The sequence below is a fragment of the Columba livia genome, chromosome 19 (genome assembly GCF_036013475.1).
Source record: "Columba livia isolate bColLiv1 breed racing homer chromosome 19, bColLiv1.pat.W.v2, whole genome shotgun sequence".
Taxonomy (NCBI): Eukaryota; Metazoa; Chordata; class Aves; order Columbiformes; family Columbidae; genus Columba; species Columba livia.
Window position 1 is genome coordinate 9519775 of NC_088620.1, and position 19824 is coordinate 9539598.

Sequence of the window (19824 nt, forward strand, 5' to 3'; positions counted from 1 at the left end):
CAGTCAGCCCTCTGAGTTATGAACCAACTCCAGAGGCTGACCTCAGTCCTTAGACTGTAAACCAGGAGACTTACTCCTGAGTACATATCTTAACCACTCAGCAACACTATGCATTCTGTAGATTTACCATAATCGAGCATTTACCATTAACTGCTCAGATGTGCAGAACAAGGAGCGTGAAACCCAGCAGTGTTGCCAGCTCCTGCAGAGCCTTAGCGACAGCTGCAAAATGCCTTCTCTGATAGGGGGGTGACAAGGAAAGCAACAAGCAAGAAGTCCACAGCCTTGCAGGGATTTTAACTCTTGACTAAAACCACATTTCCAGCAAGTGCTTAAATCAAGTTTTCTGGAAGCATCTGATAGCTATTTGAGTGACACCCTGCACGCCAGTGATGGTTGCTATCAACACCAGCGATCCCAATTCACGTCTTCTGGTAGGAGAGAGAAAGAGAGAGAGCCAGAGCTGCTGCCCTGGCAGATCAGTTTCTAGTAGCAAGAACAATACCCAGGTACCAGCCTAAAGCTTGTGGCACAAGAATAAATGAAAAATCAATCTTAAAAGGTTACTTGTGCCCACCCAGTGTTACTCAAGTAGACAGTCCACACGCACATTGAAGTGATGGGTGCAAACATGGCCCATCTCCTGAAACCACAGAGCATCTTCTTGCACAGGACCTGGGGGACAGAGCCACAGCCACCGGTGCAGGAAGCAGCTCCGGCAGCACATTTGGTGCCCTTGAGACTGCTGAGGCGCAGGGGGATGGAGAAGAGAAAGGTGGGTGTGTGAACACGCACACATCAGCTACGCGTCTCAGAAAACAGTTACTGGTGGGCATCCTGCCTGCCTTTGGGGACATTTGTGTTGCGAATGATTCCAGGTTACAAACACGGTAAAGCAAAAACCTGTTAGAAAGGAACAGCAACAGGAAGAGCCACCTACGGTTCTTGGGGTTTCAGAGACCCCATCGTACCTGCTGAGGATCATAGAATTGTTTAGGTTGGAAAAGACCTTTAAGATTGAGTCCATGCATTAACCCAACGCTGCCAGGTCTACCACTACCCAATGTCCCTGAGAGTCCCATCTATACATCTGTTCAACCCTCCAGGGATGGTGACTCCACCACTGCCCCGGGCAGCCTGGACCAACACTCGGATACAAACGCATCCCTGAACGGGCACAGATCAGTTACCAGGGATGGACAGTCAGAGATCGGAGGTGGGCAGAGCAAACCTTGGCACACTCGTACCTGGTGACCAGAGAAGTGCAGGATCTCGTTCATCCAGGCTGTGATTCAAGGAAAGAAGTTTCTGAAAATCTAATCATGCCATTTCTTGCCTAAAATACCATTTTACCTACATGCTCGCAGTAAGGGCGTGAGGCAATCGATTGTTCTCTTTCATCCCCTGAGCAGTTCTGGGGCTGTACACAATCTGGCATGTGAGTGCATTGATACTGAACACTTACATCGGTTTTGGATTTGCAAGTCCAAGTCCTGTCTGTCATCATCGTGTCAAGCACTCCACTCCTGCACCAGACACTAAATATAGTTTTCCCGTGCTGATATCCCACTTCCTGCAGAAAAAAGAGTCAAGGCAAAAGAGTAATTAATATTAAAAAAACCCAACATTGTAACATCATCTCCAAATCAGTGAGAAATCCAGAGCTCTACCCCAAAGCCAGGATGTACTTTTGCCGCCTTCCAGCCTCAGCTACATGGGCTGTTCAGCCTAAGAATGAGGGGACAATTAAGCAAACAAGGTGCTATTTTAAGGCAAAATGCTAATTTGACCTTTGTTCCCAGGGTATGCAATGAAAATGCCACCTCACACAACTATTCTTACATTTTTCAGGCAGGCTGCTCGCAGAATAACACCTTATAAAGAGAAGCTCAGGACATGTATGTATGCACACAGTACTGGCTCTTTCTTGGAAGAAGGTAACAACAGGAATTAATTTGTGTCTTCTCCCCTCTTGGCTCAAGAAAAGCCAAGAAAATACAACTTTTCTAGCAAAGAGAAGTTAGTGTAGGGCTCCCGGCTCCAAAAATTCTTGCAATAAGTTAAGCCAGACTGCACTGAACATGCGAGAGTTGGTTTGGTGGAGCGGGAATGATGGCACATGGACAACATCCAGCCCACAAACACTAATTTAAAAGTATAACATAATTTGCTCTGGGAATAATAACAGGGCACTGTGTCACTAGCATGGAAACAACTGGAAAAAATAAACCGATTGCGCTGAGTTTTACTGTTTTTCTAACAAGTCAGTAGAAACGATGTTGAAAATCAAATCAAAAGGACAGAAAAACAGGTCTTGGGAATGGTTATATGGTGCCCATTTCTGTTCTCTGTAACATCCAGGTACACAGCTGAAATTAAAAGCCCCACTACTCTGTAATCTATAGCAATAAAGGAATGCATAGATTGCTCTTTCCTTTAAGGTCAGCTCAGTTTAAAGCTTCCCCGTGGAATTAAGTTATTCAGCTCCATTGCAGGGAATGAAAATCCAGGGGGGTGCTGCCCCTCCATACCCACAGTGTCTCCTGCCAAGAACTTGCTCACAGAAGGTCACGTCGTTGAGAACCTGCACTTTTCTCATGCTTTACTCCACTGAGAAAAATCTGCCTGGTGACTTTAAATCTCTTTAACGACACCAAATTAGACAGAACAATGATTTGACAGCTCACTACCTGTTACTGTGATGAACTACCAGACCCTTTGTCAAGGTCTGCAGAACAGCCAGGGCACTCCATCTACCAAAGAATATTATTTATCAGCAAAGTCCTAGATCCACCCTTGGCAGACAGCACCGTTTGCCCAGGAGCTCGGAGACACCAAATATCCTTGAGAAAATATTTATATTGGGGAAATCAGCCAGTGGGTTGGTAGCTGCTGCTGGGTCCGAAGGTCTCAAACGTGGATCTGCAGGGTCCACTGTGTTCCTGGTTTTGTTTGGGATTCATAAGACCGAGAAATCAATCTACAGCTTAATGAGGCTTGTAGGTTCTCACTACATCTGTAAAGGAGATCGACTTAAAGAAAAACTGCAGGGGAAGGGTTTTTAGCAAAGGAGAAGAGCAAAGCCATGCGGAAACACCTCAGGATGGACGACGCTTGCAAGGCTGAGGCAGACAAAGAACAGAGAGACAGTAAAATCACTTTCCTGACAGGAGACAATGAGCCAGAATTGTTGTGATTACCCCAACCCGGGCAAAGGCATTTTTGTTGTGAACACTGAATTGTGTCACTTAGACAATTCAACACCTGGAGTCAGTTCCTCCCATGCTGGTGTCTGATACACAAACCAACCAAACTAAATCCCAGATAAGTGTAACCTGGTGTTACCTTTTTTACAACGTCCTTCCACTGACATTGGTGCCATTTTCCTGATACTCTATCAGGTGCAGAGGAATTGTGGATGATATGTTTTATTAATAGAAGTGTTGAAACGTTAACCGAGCCAGATACTTTAGCCTGTTGCCCTCCATTTCACTGATTCATGGCCTCCCCTACAGACTTCTTCGAATTTTTCATGCGACAACAAGCTACATAATGAAAGGAGAGAAATGACACCATTTGACAAACCACAACTGCCCAAAGCAGCTCAGACACCCAAGAGCTTTTACCAAGCAGATGAGCAAGAATTGTCATGAAACAGAGCGAGGCAACTGATCCGTTCACAGGTCATTATATAAATAAGATTACTGACTCGATTTCTGCTGTTAATCCAATCTCACAGCTGTGATATCATTCCACAGAATTATTTAGCGTCAATTTTTCACTCTGTGCCAACGGACTCCTCTTACTCAACAACAGCTCAGGCACTAATTAGCACCACAAACCAGGAGATTTCAGTGGAACGGTAACATGGGGGAAACTGCCTTGCCTAGGATGCACTTACACAGATTTCTTCGAATTTCTTAAAGTCCAGGGTCCGGTATCGGTCGATGGGCGGGCGGATATACTCGCAGTAATCGCTGCTCTTCACCATCTCCAGCTGCCGCACACAGCACACGTACGCCAGCCGCGTCTGGATCTCTGCCATGTTCAGCACCTGCCAACCCGGCCAGACGTCATGATTAATTCAGAAATTTCATTTCAGAATGCGTTCTCTATTCACAATGGAGCAAAAGCAAGTTATCTATCATTTTTTTTCCCCAAGAGCGCACAGAAGCCTGCTGAAGCCTTCACACATCAACAGCTCCGTCTGCTCCCCGCGCAGCGCGGACAGCTGACCAGAGTCTCCATCACCCGCAGCAGAACGGGAATTCCTTCAAACATGTTTCTGCAGTTCAAGGTTGAACTGAGCCCTTCACTCCAGGATATTGTGGTACCTTGAGAGATCTGTGCTGAGGTGCAAGGGGCACAGGGACCCTTCAAGGCAGCAATGGGTGCTGATCTCTACGGTACCAGGGCAGAGAGTTTGCAGAAGGCTGAGGCTGAGGGGGATCTCTCAAGCAGGGTCAGGCTGGGACAGGCTGTCCAAGACCAGCTGAGTTTTTAATATCTCCACAGATGGAGACTTCAGAAGGAATCCCATGTTTTCATGTGCGCCTGTTGTCACTTGGGCAGTTGTAATCTTAATATTTCACTGGATGCTGCTGAGAAGCGTCAGGGTCTCCCATTTCCCCTTTGCCACAGCACTGCAGGACATTCCACAGCTGTACCACTCCAAATATAATATCCCTTCTCAGGGAGATGAGACCTTTTCAGGGAAAGGAGTTATTACAGGAAAAACTTTAGACTACAGAGCAGTACCAACAATTTGTAGTATTTTCCCCAACATTGGGAAGAACAACAAGTATTTTACTTCCTATTCCAACATGAGAAATATGGTAATTGTAGTTGGGAGCAAAGAATTAAAAACATCATTCACTTGGGGGACAGCTGCAGAGCCAGATAACTTAAGAAATGCAGAAGACTAAGTAACAGAGTTGGCCTAATTTCATGCAACAATTAAAAAAAAAAATCTTAGAATCATAGAATTATTTTCGTTGAAAAAGACCGTTAAGGTCTTTTGTGACTATGTGACCTTAAGGTCACATAGTCAAGTCCACCTCTACCCCATGTCCTGAGAACCTCATCTAAACACCTTCTAACCCCTCCAGGGCTGGTGACTCCAGCACTGCCCTGGGCAGCCTGTTCCAATGCCCCACAGCCCTTTGGGGAAGAAATTGTTCCCCAGATCCAATCTCAACCTCCCCTGGCGCAACTTCAGGCCATCATACTCTGCAGCCCAGCATTATTGGTAGCAGTAATGTTAATTACTGCCTAGTGCTAGAATCTCCCTAAATTTACAGTTCGGGGACATATAGGGTAGAAACACCTAATTACTTTTTATTGGCAAAATGTGTACATTCTGACTTTATTAAAACTTACGGCACCTCTAAGAAAAGGTTCCCTTGCCCTGACAATTCTACCATCCCCTTCCCAGCCCGGGGCTCTACTCTCTCCCATGTCACTGCCTTTCCTTTGGTGTCAGGGCACTGCCCAGCTTGCTTTGTCCAGAGTAAGCGCCCAACTCCAAGAAAGATGATGGTCTGTCCCCAGAATTGCTCCCTGAATGAACAAGTAGAAGGTTCCTGCTCTGCACATAAAACCAGCTGCCATTTTAATATAATCTATAATACCTTGACTTTCTTGGCCAGTGGATTCCACTTCTTCCAGAGCAGCCACCAGCCGGACAAGCAGTCGCCGTAGTTGACAAGGTCTGTCTCATACTGGCTCCCCACGTCGATGGCGATCACCACCTTTGCGCCCAGGGACCTCGCGACGTCAGCTGGTGGGAATCACAGAATCACAGAATGAATCACAGATCTGCAGTTCTGTGTCCAAGTCTGGGCTCCCCAGTTGAAGAAGGACAAGGAATCACTGGAGAGAGTTCAGTGGAGGGACACAAAGATGCTGAGGGGTCTGGAGCATCTTTCTGATGAGGAGACACTGAGAGAGCTGGGGCTGTTCAGCTGGAGAAGCTGAGAGAGATCTCATCAATACTGACCAATATCTCCGTGTGGGTGTCAGAGGATGGACCAGACTCTGTTCAGTGGTGCCCAACGCCAGGGTGAGGGGCAACGGGCACAGACTGAAACACAGGAGGCTCCATGTGAACATGAGCAGAAACTTGTTTGCTGGGAGGTGCCAGAGCCTGGCCCAGGCTGCCCAGAGCGGGTGTGGAGTCTCCTGCTCTGAGACATTCAAACCCCCTGGAGCCACCTGTGTGATCTGCTCTGTGACCCTGCGTGAGCAGGGCTGGGCTGGGGATCTGCAGAGGTCCTTGCAACCCAACCACGCTGGGATTCTGTGACCTGTCAAGAACAAGTGGCCTTGGAGAGGAGAGTGAGCAGCGCAGGGTCAGCCCTGCAGACAGACAGGGATGAAGGGAAGGAGCAGCTCAGGACCAGACAACACCGAGGGGCTGGGAGCATTTCAGCCTAAGAAGAGCTTTGGTATCCAAGAGAAATATTCATATTTGGAAGTGGGAAAGAAATGAGGCAACACTTTCTGGTTCAAGGTCAGTGAAAGGACCGGCTGCAGCCTTTGGATACGGGTGAGGATTTAGGGAAGCGCCCAGGGAGGGAAGAGAAGGACACGAACCTCACAGAATGAATTTATATTTTTCCACACCCCCAGAGTCCAAGATAGTTGCAGTTTCCAAAATAGTGATGTGTAGGAGAACCACAGCTCTGAAGAGGCAATTTAGCTGCTTAATTTAGACACTTATTTAAATAAGATCTGTTCTGTAACTTGGATTTATATTCCTGGGCTCATTCAGTCTACTGTATCTTTGCTACCCAGTGTCATCTGTGCGTGCTCTTTGCCCTCTCCAGTATGCACGGGTGGAAAAGCTGCCTTGGTTTGCAATTCATATTTTTGCTTACAGACACAAACAGAGAATGTCAGAGACAGATTTGGTGGGGGGGGACTATTTTGTGTTATTTCCACTCCAGGCAAATACGGACCTGATGAAAAAATATAATCTAGGTTTGTCTGGAACATGTAAATGACTTGGGTTGCTCAGATATGGAGTCTCTAACTTAGATTCCTCCCTCTTTATTTGTACACAATTATAGTCCCAAACTGCAATGACATCATGTATCTCCTATCTTGGCCACCCTCCTGAGCCACCCACCTTCCAGTGCTTTCCAAGGACAACCCTGACATAAAACACATCACAAACCTACAGAAGTGAATTCACACGCCTTGGACTCGTTAGGGTTCAGTTCTCAGAACACCCCAAACTCCACATCACTCCTTAGAAAACCAGGATCCAAAACAAAAAACAAAAAGGACAAAGTTTGGCAGGTCATTTGATGGGCTGTGTTCTCAGTAGAACCATGGAACAGTTTGGGTTGAAGGGACCTTCCCAGCTCCCCCAGTGCCCCCCCTGCCATGAGCAGGGACATCTTCACCAGCTCAGGTTGCTCAGAGCCCCGTCCAGCCTGGCCTGGGATGTCTCCAGGGATGGTTCATCCACCACCTCTCTGGCCAGCCTGTACTTTTTCCCAACCAACCCATGCACCTACCCGGTAGGTTGTTGATATAACCTCCATCCATCAAGAGATGCCCGTCCTTGGGGTCACAGAGGGGAGGCATGTACCCCGAAAGGGACATGCTGGCACGGATGTACCTCCACAGGGAGCCTGCGGGAATGAGAAGAGGGGGGGATGGCAACAGCGTTAATTACTGCCACACAGGTGGGGCAGGCTTTTGCACTCATTAAAATAACCAGGAGCTAGAGGCTCTCCTGAGATTACCCTTAGAAAGTTATTAAAGCAGTTTATTATATTCTATAACGTAATCCTGGCTGGGAGAAAAAAATAAGCAGCGCTATTCAGACATACTATCAGGCCTTAGAAACCAGAGTTTTAAGCCCATCCCTCATTTTTATGGCCTTCTAGGAGATTTCAACATATGGCTGACTGTGGGGATCGGCTTTAGTGCTTTGTGCTCACACTGATAAGGACAGGAAAAGGGAGAGAAAGAAGGAGCAGACTGAAGCGCAGCTAAAGCCATTTTCACTTGTAAAACCAGTGACCTTATATCTTCTTAGGACATTTCTGTTAATAGTGCTGGAAGGAAGAAAGTATAATCTTTTAAACTGTTTGAAACAGAAATTTTAATCAAGTAGAAACGGATTGGATCTGTTTCCTGTAAAACATTCTGCTTTAAGGCTTTTATTTACGGATTTCTCTCTCTTAACATTTGCATCAGCTGAATTGGGAATACAACTCATTTCCAAAGAGGTCGAGGGTCTTGTGTGAGAAGTGAATCTTGAAAATATCAAAAATAAATAACACTTGCAGTATTAGCTCACTTCTCAATAATTAAATACTCGGTGCCCCAAATGGCAACTCTGTCCGGCAAAGGAGGAATTGATTTTTTTCTTTTCTTTTTAAAATAGATAACAGGTCTAATTTTAACCTAAGCACTCCTATTGTTTAGCACAGGTCGATACTTTGGGGTTTATTATTAATAGTTTGAGTTGAGATGGAACTTCCACCCAAGAAAAACACTGACTTCTTGTATTACGCCCCACGGATGAAACCAAGATGGGTAATTGCAGCAGCTGGGAACCTCCTTCCTCTCCTCTCAGTGGATTCTGGAGATGACCACAACCATTCTCCAGCTGATTTCTGTCCTTACATTCCATATGGACAAGAAGCTGGAGTGAGTTTCCTGACCTCAACTGGAACAGGAACAGTCCTACTTGCGTCAAAGCCAAATATCAGGGACGCTGCAAAGGCCTCAGCCACCCAAGCCAATACGGGGGCAGCCGGGAGGTTCGTGCTGTCCTTGCTGAAGCCCAAGTCAACCATTACCCCAAAGTGACAAAAGCAAAGCGTCCCACGGGGCTGTGGGGCGGACAGTTCGGATCCTGCTCCTCCCTTCAGTCACTGAGGCACGTTACAGTTTTCCAGCAGAAATATAACGAGGACTGGACACAATTAAGAACCGAACCCAGCCTCTGCTTCAGGCATGGGAGTCCCATTATTGGCAAAACAGCTCCATTTATGGGAATTTGAATCTTTTGGTTGTATTAGCGTTTTGGTTGTATTAGTTCTGATTTATGGCTAAAACATCCGCACTTCACAGGATGTTTTAAGGAAACAGAATGGTGTCAATGGACCTGTTTTCCCTCTAAACAGTGAATAAAGCTTCTCATTTAATTTCTTCCCAACAGCTCTGTTCCTTGTTTTATCTGTGTGCCACCACAGTTTGGTGCAAACACAGAAGGGAGAAATGAAAGGAAAGACAAATTCAAAGGGGAGGAATATTCCAGGAACAAGGGCTGATACTGAAGTCTCACATCGCAATTTACGACCTGCCACCCGAGAAGGCTTCTTGCACACTCACCGTCCGTGTGGACCCTCATTGCCGAGGCCGTGATGTCAGTTGTGATAGTGAAGTAAGGAATCCACAGATCCTGCAACAGAGGAAGGCCCAGTTTTACTAAAACTGTAACACAAACCAAAGTAACAACCTCTGTATCTTATCAATAGACACAAATGTCTGCAGGGATGGAGCAAAACCCATAAGCCCTGTGTTTAAGTTCACAAATTTGCTTCTTATGCAAACATTTCATGCAAAGCCAAGGAAGACAAAAACCCTTATTTCCTCTTTTAATAGCAAGAAATACTTATTCCAGAAGACTGTCCAGCTTAGAGAGCTGCACAGCAACCTCATCGCTCAGCCAGGAGTTCACCTTCTTTCTGATATCACAGAGTCACAGAATATCAGGGATCAGAAGGGCCCTGGAAAGCTCATGCAGTGCAATCCCCCCATGGAGCAGGAACACCCAGATGAGGTTACACAGGAAGGTGTCCAGGCGGGTTGGAATGTCTGCAGAGAAGGAGACTCCACAACCCCCTGGGCAGCCTGGGCCAGGCTCTGCCACCCTCACCAGGAACAAGTTGCTTCTCATATTTAAGTGGAACCTCCTGTGTTCCAGTTTGCACCCATTGCCCCTTGTCCTGTCACTGGTTGTCACCAGAAGAGCCTGGCTCCATCCTCCTGACACTCCCCCTTTCCATATTGATCCCCAGGAATGAGTCCCCCCTCAGTGTCCTCTTGTCCAGCTCCAGAGCCCCAGCTCCCTCAGCCTTTCCTCACACGGGAGATGCTCCACTCCCTCCAGCATCTTGGTGGCTGCGCTGGACTCTCTGCAGCAGTTCCCTGTCCTGCTGGAACTGAGGGGCCACAACCGGACACAAGATTCCAGATGTGGTCTCCCCAGGGCAGAGCAGAGGGGCAGGAGAACCTCTCTGACCTACTGACCACCCCCTTCTAACCCACCCCAGGTACCATTGGCTTCCTGGCCACAAGGGCCCAGTGCTGGCTCATGGTCACCCTGCTGTCCCCAGGACCCCCAGGTCCCTTTCCCCTACACTGCTCTCTAATAGGTCATTCCCCAACTTGTAATGGAATGTAAACAGCCACAAATAAGGCTTTTTTTCTAGTGAGTTTAATCTCTTAAGCAGCTCTGCAAAGATGGTGGAATCAGGGAGGACTAACAGATGCTGCACAAGTATTACAACCCATCTGGTATAAATGCCACAGGAGGGTGGATGAATAAAGTGTGACTATGAGAGTATTAGGGGTGCCTCTCCACGCTAAAGATATTCTGATGATTGCACATCTCGGTGCATCAACCACATTTTAAGCAAAACTAAGGGAATGGGGAGAGAATTCCATCTGACAATTCCTTTCATATTCATGCAAACACATGCACGAAGGAAACTAAACCACGACTTATCACGCAGTCATAAAGACTGCATTTCTCAGGTATTGTTTCATTAATTTTGGGGACACAGCATTATTCAAGTCTGGAACAGAACCTGATAACAGTCTTTTCCGATTCCTCACACCTGAACCTCCAGCTGCGATGACTTGCAAGAGCATTTTGTGCTTCTGGCCCTGGGGATAAAAATTCCAGAGGCTGGTGCTCTCCCAGAAAGATTATTAATTTCAGAGGAGCAATAATTGTATTTCTTGATAAACATCTTTCAGGCACGCTGCCCTGGGTTTCTGGTGCTTTCCTGGCGAACCTGCCCAGGCTGATCTCCCGTGGAGCGCCTTGGGCTGACATCTGCCGCAGCAATCTCGGGGGTGCCAGTAACCAGGGTTACCCCACAAACAGCACTGCTGGGAATCACGAGACTCCCACGTTACACGGGTTGTCAGAGAGCACATTTAGGAAAAAAAAGAAACGGAAACCTCTCTTTCAGTGTCAGAAATAACAGTTCAATGTAAGCGCTCCTGCTCCCCGGCCTGATGCAGAAGCAGAAGGAGGGCAGGGGTGTCACCTCCCAGCCATGGAAGAGGAGGACCAGGCCCAGCCCTTCCTCAATTCAAGGTTTTACAAAGACACCAGGGCCAGGACCCAGCGCAGCCCCTTGGGAGGAAGCTCTCAGGTTCTCCTGCCATCACTGTGCATCCTCCTGGCAGAGGCAACTGTAGCCAAGCATCCAAACTCAATCTATAATATGTTTGTAAGGCTGTAATTAACTCTTGTCGGTATGTATTTCCACTTGGAAATCATTGCTACCCTCCCCGCTTCAAAAACATTCCAACTACTGAGAAGAGATGGATATTTGCAGTTTGGATGGTTTGAAATAATGCTTTAGGAAAACATTTGTTCGAGGCTTAATGTGTCCTAGTTCAGCTTCTGCTGCTTTCTAAGTCACCTTTCAGTTTCCATCTGTCTAGTGATAACGACTGGGTAACCTGTGCTGGTAACACAAATTGCAATGAAGGAGTAACTGCCTCTTTCCTTGCAGAGCTATGGAACATTTCTCCTTATTTATCTGATGGAAGCCTTCCAACGTGAGGAGACCGAGGGGTTCAGCCTGCGACACGCAGCGCACAGAAATACGACGCTGTTCTGTGCCTCAGAACTGGGTTTCTCTTGGTCACAACCTTCCTGTGACTGCAAGGTTAGAACAGATCATACAACTACAGCTGTCAGAAATCATAAGGAAGGAACCTACTCTTAAAGAGTATGATACACTGACTGCTGAAATCTAAAGCAGGGATAGATAGAGGAGGGGAAGCTCAAGAAGCAAGCGACAAGATGAGAGGAAACGGCCTCAAGTTGCGCCAGGGGAGGTTGAGGTTGGATGTGGGGAACAATTTCTTCCCCAAAGGGCTGTGGGGCATTGGAACAGGCTGCCCAGGGCAGTGCTGGAGTCACCAGCCCTGGAGGGGTTTAAAAGGTGTTTAGATGAGGTTCTCAGGGACAAGGAGTAGTGTTGGGTTAATAGTTGGACTTGATGATCCTGAAGGTCTTTTCCAACCAAAACAATTCTATGATTCTAAACTCAGAGGATATTTTCTCCTATTTTGTCACTCACTCCTTCTCAAAGCCCAGCTCAGCATCATCCTGCAGTGTGACGCCCACAATTCACACCAAGTTAACCGAGATAAGACTGAGCTTTGCACCCCTGAGAAGGTCTCGGTTCTTTGCGTAAGGCAGCTCCTCAGATACATCAAAGCCAGCAGAGGAGCTGGTTTAGTCATCGGACAATCACGCGTCTTCCATCAGGCACTGCTGGAACCAGATAGGAGCGGGAATGCTTCAGGAGGGATATGCAGGATTAAAGAGCTCACAGTGGGGCTGGTGCTGCCCAAATAACAAAAACAATTCCCGTCTCAAAAGGACTTATCACCCAAAAACCTGTTTGTTCCCAGCCCCATCCTGTTCTCTTCACAGCAAAATGCTATTTTAAGCCACGTGATGATTAATCACTTTCCTACTTGCATTTAAGTAGGGAATGTTTTGGATTATTTTTAATAAATATACTAAAGTATATATAGTGTTAAGTTCCTACATCATCTTTCATCACGAGGACTCCAAACACAGGAATAATTTGGTTAAAACTGCAAAGGAAGTAAGATTAAAAATCACCCAAAAACTCCCTAAGAGAACCACTGATAATGTGCTTTATAAATTGCCATTGCCAAGGGATGGAGGAGAGGTGGATTCGGAACAGGGCCATCAGCTCAGGTAGACCACACAACATCCAGTGATTACTGAAGGTCACTGTGTGCAAGCCTGGAAGCAATACGCTTGGACATTATTGCAGTTTTCAACAGGCTGTTCATAAAAACTCACTCTAGCTTCAAAAATAAAAGTTAGAGAAGCCAAACCCATTGCTGCCCTCTTCAAGACCTTCTCCTGGTGTGCCCTAAGGGCCTCTTAGACCTGGTTTGCAGAAAAATAATGATAAAACCTGCTCGATTCTACATCAGTGACACAATTTTAACTTCTGCTCTCAGACAACAGGATCCCTTTGTCAAACAGAAGTAGCTACAAATAATCTACTCCTTGTGTTTCTAAACCCACCACAATGAAAGAATAGGCTCCTTCCTATATTGACGTAACATCACATTCACAGTTCTACCATGTTTTCAGTCATCCCGCAGCCTCATCTCTCAGATTAGCACAGGGGAAAGCTGTTTCTGCTACAACAGAACACAGCGGCACCGTTTACTGTACACAAAGTGAACAAACAACCCACCTCGATCTGCTTGTCTTTGAAGATGTTGCTGATGCTTTTGTTAAAAGACGCTCCAGAAAACATAGAGGTTATAGGATATGTCAAGTCTAGAAAGTTCTTAAACAGTGAGTTCACGACCTAAAAAGAAAAATAGAGGCATTTTTAAGATAAATATATGCACGAATCCACACTAATGTCTGCATTAATGCATCCAATTCGAGAGACATCATACTCCAGATTCTACAGCCAACAGGTTGGAGCATTGCTTTGGCAGGTAAAAAAGGAGTCAAGTGGACAGAAATACAGCTACAAAACCCACAAGCAGTAACTCCTTGTACAGTATCATAAATTTAAAACAAAAAGCACCGAACTTTTAGCCAGTTTGCAATAAGGCTATGGAAGAATATATATATATATATATATATATATTTGCATTGCTTTGCTTCCGCCCATAAGTCAGCGTCCCTCTAGAGCAGCGCGCATGGGCACGGGCTTCTGCCTTAACAAATATACGTGAATCGTACAATTCTTGATGTTTCTTTTTTGATAACAAAAAGATATGATGAGTTATGTCCCTCTTCATCATCCTTTGCACAGTGTACACGGGGTTCACCAGCAGGGAAAGAAATCAAAGCTACAGCTTTGATAACCCCAAACCCCCTTTTTTACCCCAAAATCCCTTTGGTAACCCCAAAACCCCCTTTTTTACCCCAAAATCCCTTCAGTAACCTCAAAACCCCCCTTTTTATCCCCAAATCCCTTTAGTAACCCCGTAACCCCTTTTTTACCCCAAAATCCCTTTGGTAACCCCAAAATCCATTTTCACCCCCAAATCCCTTTGATAATCCCCAAAACCCCCTTTTTTACCCCAAAATCCCTTCAGTAACCCCAAAACCCATTTTCACCCCAAAATCCCTTTGATAATCTCCAAAACCCCCTTTTTTACCCTAAAATCCCTTCGGTAACTCCCAAACCCCCTTTTTCCCCAATTCCAATACAGGAATCTATATCTTTATGTATCTCTTATTTGTGGATCACACCTCATTTCTCTTCCAATCTTAAACACAATCTCCAACAGCTTTAAACACATTTTCGATGTATCGGTGCCCGTTATTTTTCATAGCCGGTGTGAGTTGTGTTTGGTACCAGCATTCAGATCCTGCTAAGGGCGCTCACCGTGGGCTCCATAAACCAAATCACAGGAGGTTTCCTACAGCACTACAGACCCGTATTATATCAGATGTCACACTGTCAAGGGTGTCTCTTCTAAACACACCTATACTGTAATTAAGCTTTCATGGGTTTTTTTTTCCCCATTTCTAGTGCATTACATGTGTGCACTAACCTACAACATAAAATCGTGAAAATACCTACACTATTTGTCCCATAACCACGCTAATAAATCCGAACAAAATTCAATGCCTGATATATTACATCATACTCAAAATGCAACAGAAGACCAAAAAAACCCCATTTAAAAAGGGCTTCACTGGACGGAATGTTTCTATTAGATGAAATGTCTTATATCTCCACATTCTATAATTGAACAAACAGCTGGCAATAAAGAGGCTTCGTGCCCAGCAGAGACCTGCGGCACAACAGCAGGATCTGGGATCGACATCTGGCCCTCGCTTCACTCAGCCATGATTTAAAGAAGAGCAGGATTAGCCTACATGGTCATGTCCAGCTGATTTTAGATCTATATTAAGAATCTGCCCATAAAATACAAGTCCAAATATAGAAAAAGATCCTCGAAAACAAGTACACAAACAGGAAACTTGGGAGAATGTAAAAGCCTGAGCACAAAACCAGTTAATAAACCTGTCGCCTCGGTTCTCCTCCTCATTTTCGGCTCTGCTGGGGTGAGGACAGTGTGCCGACCCAACTACAGACACGCTACCAACAGCTCCAGAGTGAGATGGAATTAGCTTTGGACTTAAAATAGGGATTTGGTCTTTGACGTTACTTAGAATGATTAAATTGGGGAAGGAGGCATTTACAAAAAGTCCTTTATTTAATAATGAAGAAAAATCTCTCCAGCTCAGCACCAAACATCAGGTTGTCCCTGTTGCAAATGATCTTTGTGATGCTGAGCCACTACATTTTCCATGCAATTAATGCTTGCGGTAATCTTGTACATGACCAAAATACTTCTAATTGATGGTTATTTCTTAACATTCCCATTCCTCATAACTGGGACATGCCCTGTTAGCAGATGCTGATGGCCAATAGTCTCCAAGCTCCCAAGAATAGCTGCTACCACCTACCAGTCTGCAGATAAACGACACTAAAGATCACCCCCTGGAAAGGCGGCCACAGCTTCCCGAGCTCTGCCCCGCTTCACATTTCCCTACAAACCAACAGCACAAGGGCCAACGGCGGCGCCTCCGAGGACGACGCAGCTTCGGGTCCCAGCAGCACAGCGGCCGCACGGCATCAGCCCCGCTTCTCTTAGGAGAGCAACTGTTTCACAGTTATCCATCCACTGCTCACCAATTCTCACTTGAAACATGAAAGCTTTTGTTTGTTCGTTCTGGCGGCTCAACATGGTACAGGACACACAGAGGCAATACATCAGTGTATAGTGACTAGCCTGACTGGTAATTTTCATACCCCTCTGTGTTTTGACAAAAGAGTAATTTATTGCTTTGGTGCTTCGTTAGGTTCAGAAAACACATCCCTTTAGAAATATCCCTTCTCCCAGCCTCACGTGTACAGCTAGAGATATAACAATTTCTAAAAATACCAAAAGAGAAATAACTGCAGGACAAAAGCAGCATTCATTCTGATGGATAAAAATTTAACAAAACAAAACAAAGCACAGAGTTATCTAATCCATCACAACGAAGCCATTTCAAAAAGCCCCAGAGGCTAAAAGAGCCAGGCTGTGAGGTTTTGCACAAAGAGCACTCAGCAGTAACCTGGAGCAGCAAAAGCTCAGAGGCTTTGGAGGAGCAGAATCAGCAGCTCCTGGAGCAGGGAGAGCTCAGGCCTTTTGGAACAGCGTTGGCTTAACAAAGAGGCTTAACAGCGAGGCTCCCCAGAGCACCCCCTGCCCGGCAGCCACCCAACACTGGGAACCTGGAGCTTATCTGATGGATTTGTCACCTTGCTCACGCTCAGTCCCTTCGGGTGGATCTTCTATGACTCCCCAAAAAATCTCCTTGTTGAAAGATGGGGACAGACTTTTTAACAGGGTCTGTTGCAATAGGACAAGGCGTGATGGTTTTAAACTAAAGGAAGGAGATTCAGGCCGGACATGAGGAAGAAATTGTTGCCCTGAGGGTGGTGAGAGCCTGGCCCAGGTTGGCCAGAGAGGTGGTGGATGAACCATCCCTGGAGACATCCCAGGCCAGGCTGGACGGGGCTCTGAGCAACCTGAGCTGGTGAAGATGTCCCTGCTCATGGCAGGGGGGGCACTGGGGGAGCTGGGAAGGTCCCTTCAACACAAACCATCCTGTGATTCTATGATGATTCTATTACACACAGAGAGAAGCCACTCTCCTTGCTCTGTCTACAGTTGCTGCAACACAATACAAGAGAAAATAACTCAGAAGAGCCACAGCTAAAACGATTTATAATCCCTGAAGCTACTTTGTGCATTAGATGTGATCTGAATTTGGAGAGAGGGTTTTTATGGCTTTCTTCAATTTACAATGCAACGATTTTGCTGGACGGTGCTGGTAGCAGTGAAAAGGGCTCAAACAGAGCAGCCTTTTCTTTTTTCATTCGCAAACCCTTGAACAATTTCTGGTGTGGATGTGGACCTGGCAAACTTGTCAGAACAATCAGGAAAAACCTCAAGTAAATCCATTCTTCATTAATAAGATGAAATATTTGCTCTAACAGAGCTCCTCATTTGCAGACTTCAAGGTACCAACACCTCACGCAGCGCGAGGCTGGGCCAAAACCTGCCTTTCCCTTTGCGAAACATTCTCTCAGCTTTGCAATTTGTGTCCAAAAGTTACCCAAGAGATTCCATATCTTTTCATCTTTAACTATTTCTGGTAAAAGCAAGTGTGATTCCAGATTAGGCTGGCGAGCTCGACACTGGAAATGAAGCTGATTTTAATGGGAGCACAGCCCTGAGAAGCCCAAAACCAGCATTTCCAGCTCTGCGTCGCCCCCTGCGCAGCGGAGATCTGACAAGTTAACGAACAAGAGGAGATAATCCTCTGCACAACTGCATGGAGGAAAATTCCATCGCTCCAGCCTAAGAAGAGCAGATTGCCCGAGGCCAAGCAAACCCCACGGGGAGGCATCGCCTGTGCTCGCCCTGCTCGGGGACCATTGGCAGCGACCAGTGTGGCAAATAAAGAGTGCAAGGTTAAACAGATGTCAGACGTGATTCAGTACAGTTGGGTTTACGGGCTTAATCTCAAGCGTCCTGCACCTTTGCAACTGCAGCAAACAGCTCCGTGTCATAAACAGTTTGTGTCCCGGGTGCTTCCCAACGCAGGCACAGGTGGTTCTTAAATAGAGGGCACAAAATCCACACAGCAAACGGTGACAGGGAGGGGAAACAGAGTCCCAGGGTCCTCTGCCCACCAGGACAGAACAAACTTGCCAGGGCCTCGATATATTTTAACACCCCAGATTATCCAGCTTGCAAAGTCAGTGGTGTCTCACCAAAATACACTAGATTTCATCTCAAAGCCACGGCAGGTTACAAGACACTTGGGAAAGATAAGCGGGATATGTGTGTCAACTACTGACTCCTATCGCCCCCTAAAACTCCTGATGTAAGCAGACCCAGAGCTTCATCTAATTTAGAGAATTCCCCATGTTGCTTCCCTTTCAACAATAAAACCACCATGAAAATGTGGTTTTCATATGAACAATACAAAGCTGTAATGAGCAAACTTCAGAAATAACGTTAATCATCTTTAGTCAATTTGAATCAGTGTAATCTGGTGCTAGCACAATTTTTCATCAACATCTTATCAATAAATAATTTCACCCAAAGAAATCACTATTTAAAACAACCTTCCCAAACCTTGGTTTAACTATGAAAATATGGGTTTGCTTGTATTAAATATTTAAAGTTAAAAATTTCTCCTGACACCGAGTACCAGCACTGCAGAATTCTCAGGCTACACCATAAATTACACATTTGGTATTTAGTTTAGAGAAGGATTACCTCTGTCAATTAGTTCCACTGAAAAATGACAGCATGTGAGAACGAAAGAGAGAAAATTACACAAAAGAGAAACGCATTTGTTGAGAGTCGGAAAGGAAACAGATCCCAGCACACAGAAAGAGAAGATAAAACAAAGACAAACACAGGCTAACACACCTGAACAACATCACTCCGCATTTACACTGCGACTGGAGTTGGTGCAGAGACAAGGACTCAGCTCCTGCCAGCGCGGCCAGGAGCAGCGTCCCCAGTTCCCTCCCTGCCCTTTTTGTCACACGGACAGTGAAGGACAGACGGCTGCACGTCCCCGGGCGCTGCTCGTGCCCCACTGCCCACCCGGGCTGGTGGTGAAGCTCCCACACCCATCTGAGGAGGGAAGAGCAACATTTCCATCGCTTACCATGCACCACTGCTGGGCTTTGATGCGCATCTGGTTGTAGTTGCGTTCTTCGGCGTACAAGGCGGCCATAAAAGCACCGATGGATGTTCCTCCGATCATGTCTATGGGGATGCCGGCTTCCGTCAGCGCCCTGATAACTCCCACTTGGGAGCATCCTCTGTGCCAAGGAAAGGACAAAAGAAACGTTATCAGGCAAACTGTCATTGAAAGAGCACAAAGAGATGAATAGCAGCGTTGATGGGAACCACAGTGTGCACTGGCTGGACATTGCTAAACAAGCCTCAATGCCAGAAACAAATGGTATGAATGCAGAAACCTTCAAATAAACCCCCTAAAGATGGCAGGAAACACAGCCCACCCAGCTGGACCTCGCTGTGAAAGGCAGAGATATGAGAACAGCCAAGAACTGAGCCAGGGATATATGAGGGAAAAGCCTTTAGGGGAGCAATGCATCAAAAAACAATCAGGGCTCTTCCAAAGCAGCCAAGAACAGCTGGATTGGAGGGACCTTTCCACAAGTGTCTTTTCCAGGGGTTCTTCAGAGGAACTCAGCCAGCCTGGGGCCACCGCGTGGATTAATAATGGATTTGAAGATGGAAAACAAAGAGTGAGAAGAGACAAAGAGGGATGAGAAGGCGGAAGTTTCGCCTGCACACAGACCCAGGAAAGGGGCAGGTGAGGAGGCAACGTTTGAGGATAATACAAATTCCTCCAGGATGTTCCGTGCATTCCTTGATTTCAAGAAGTGCAGAAGGAACTTGGAGCAATAACGGAGTCAAGTGATGAAC

The 19824-nt window shown here is 46.2% G+C and overlaps 1 protein-coding gene across 3 annotated transcripts in view; it reads right to left on the bottom strand.

The window, feature by feature from the left end:
• PNPLA7 (patatin like phospholipase domain containing 7) overlaps positions 1-19824 on the bottom strand; it is a 126204-nt gene that overhangs the window by 7543 nt on the left and 98837 nt on the right. For 2 of the 3 annotated variants that reach the window (XM_065036068.1, XM_065036066.1), the window contains exons 27-33: positions 19037-19193; positions 13518-13634; positions 9355-9424; positions 7524-7640; positions 5631-5779; positions 3902-4054; positions 1466-1573 (exon numbers count right to left, since the gene is read on the bottom strand). In XM_065036068.1, the coding sequence (XP_064892140.1) occupies positions 1466-1573; positions 3902-4054; positions 5631-5779; positions 7524-7640; positions 9355-9424; positions 13518-13634; positions 19037-19193 (871 nt within the window). Of the gene's footprint in view, positions 1-1465; positions 1574-3396; positions 3546-3901; positions 4055-5630; positions 5780-7523; positions 7641-9354; positions 9425-13517; positions 13635-19036; positions 19194-19824 lie in introns of those variants that run through there. The other variant, XM_065036069.1, reaches the window with a different exon arrangement.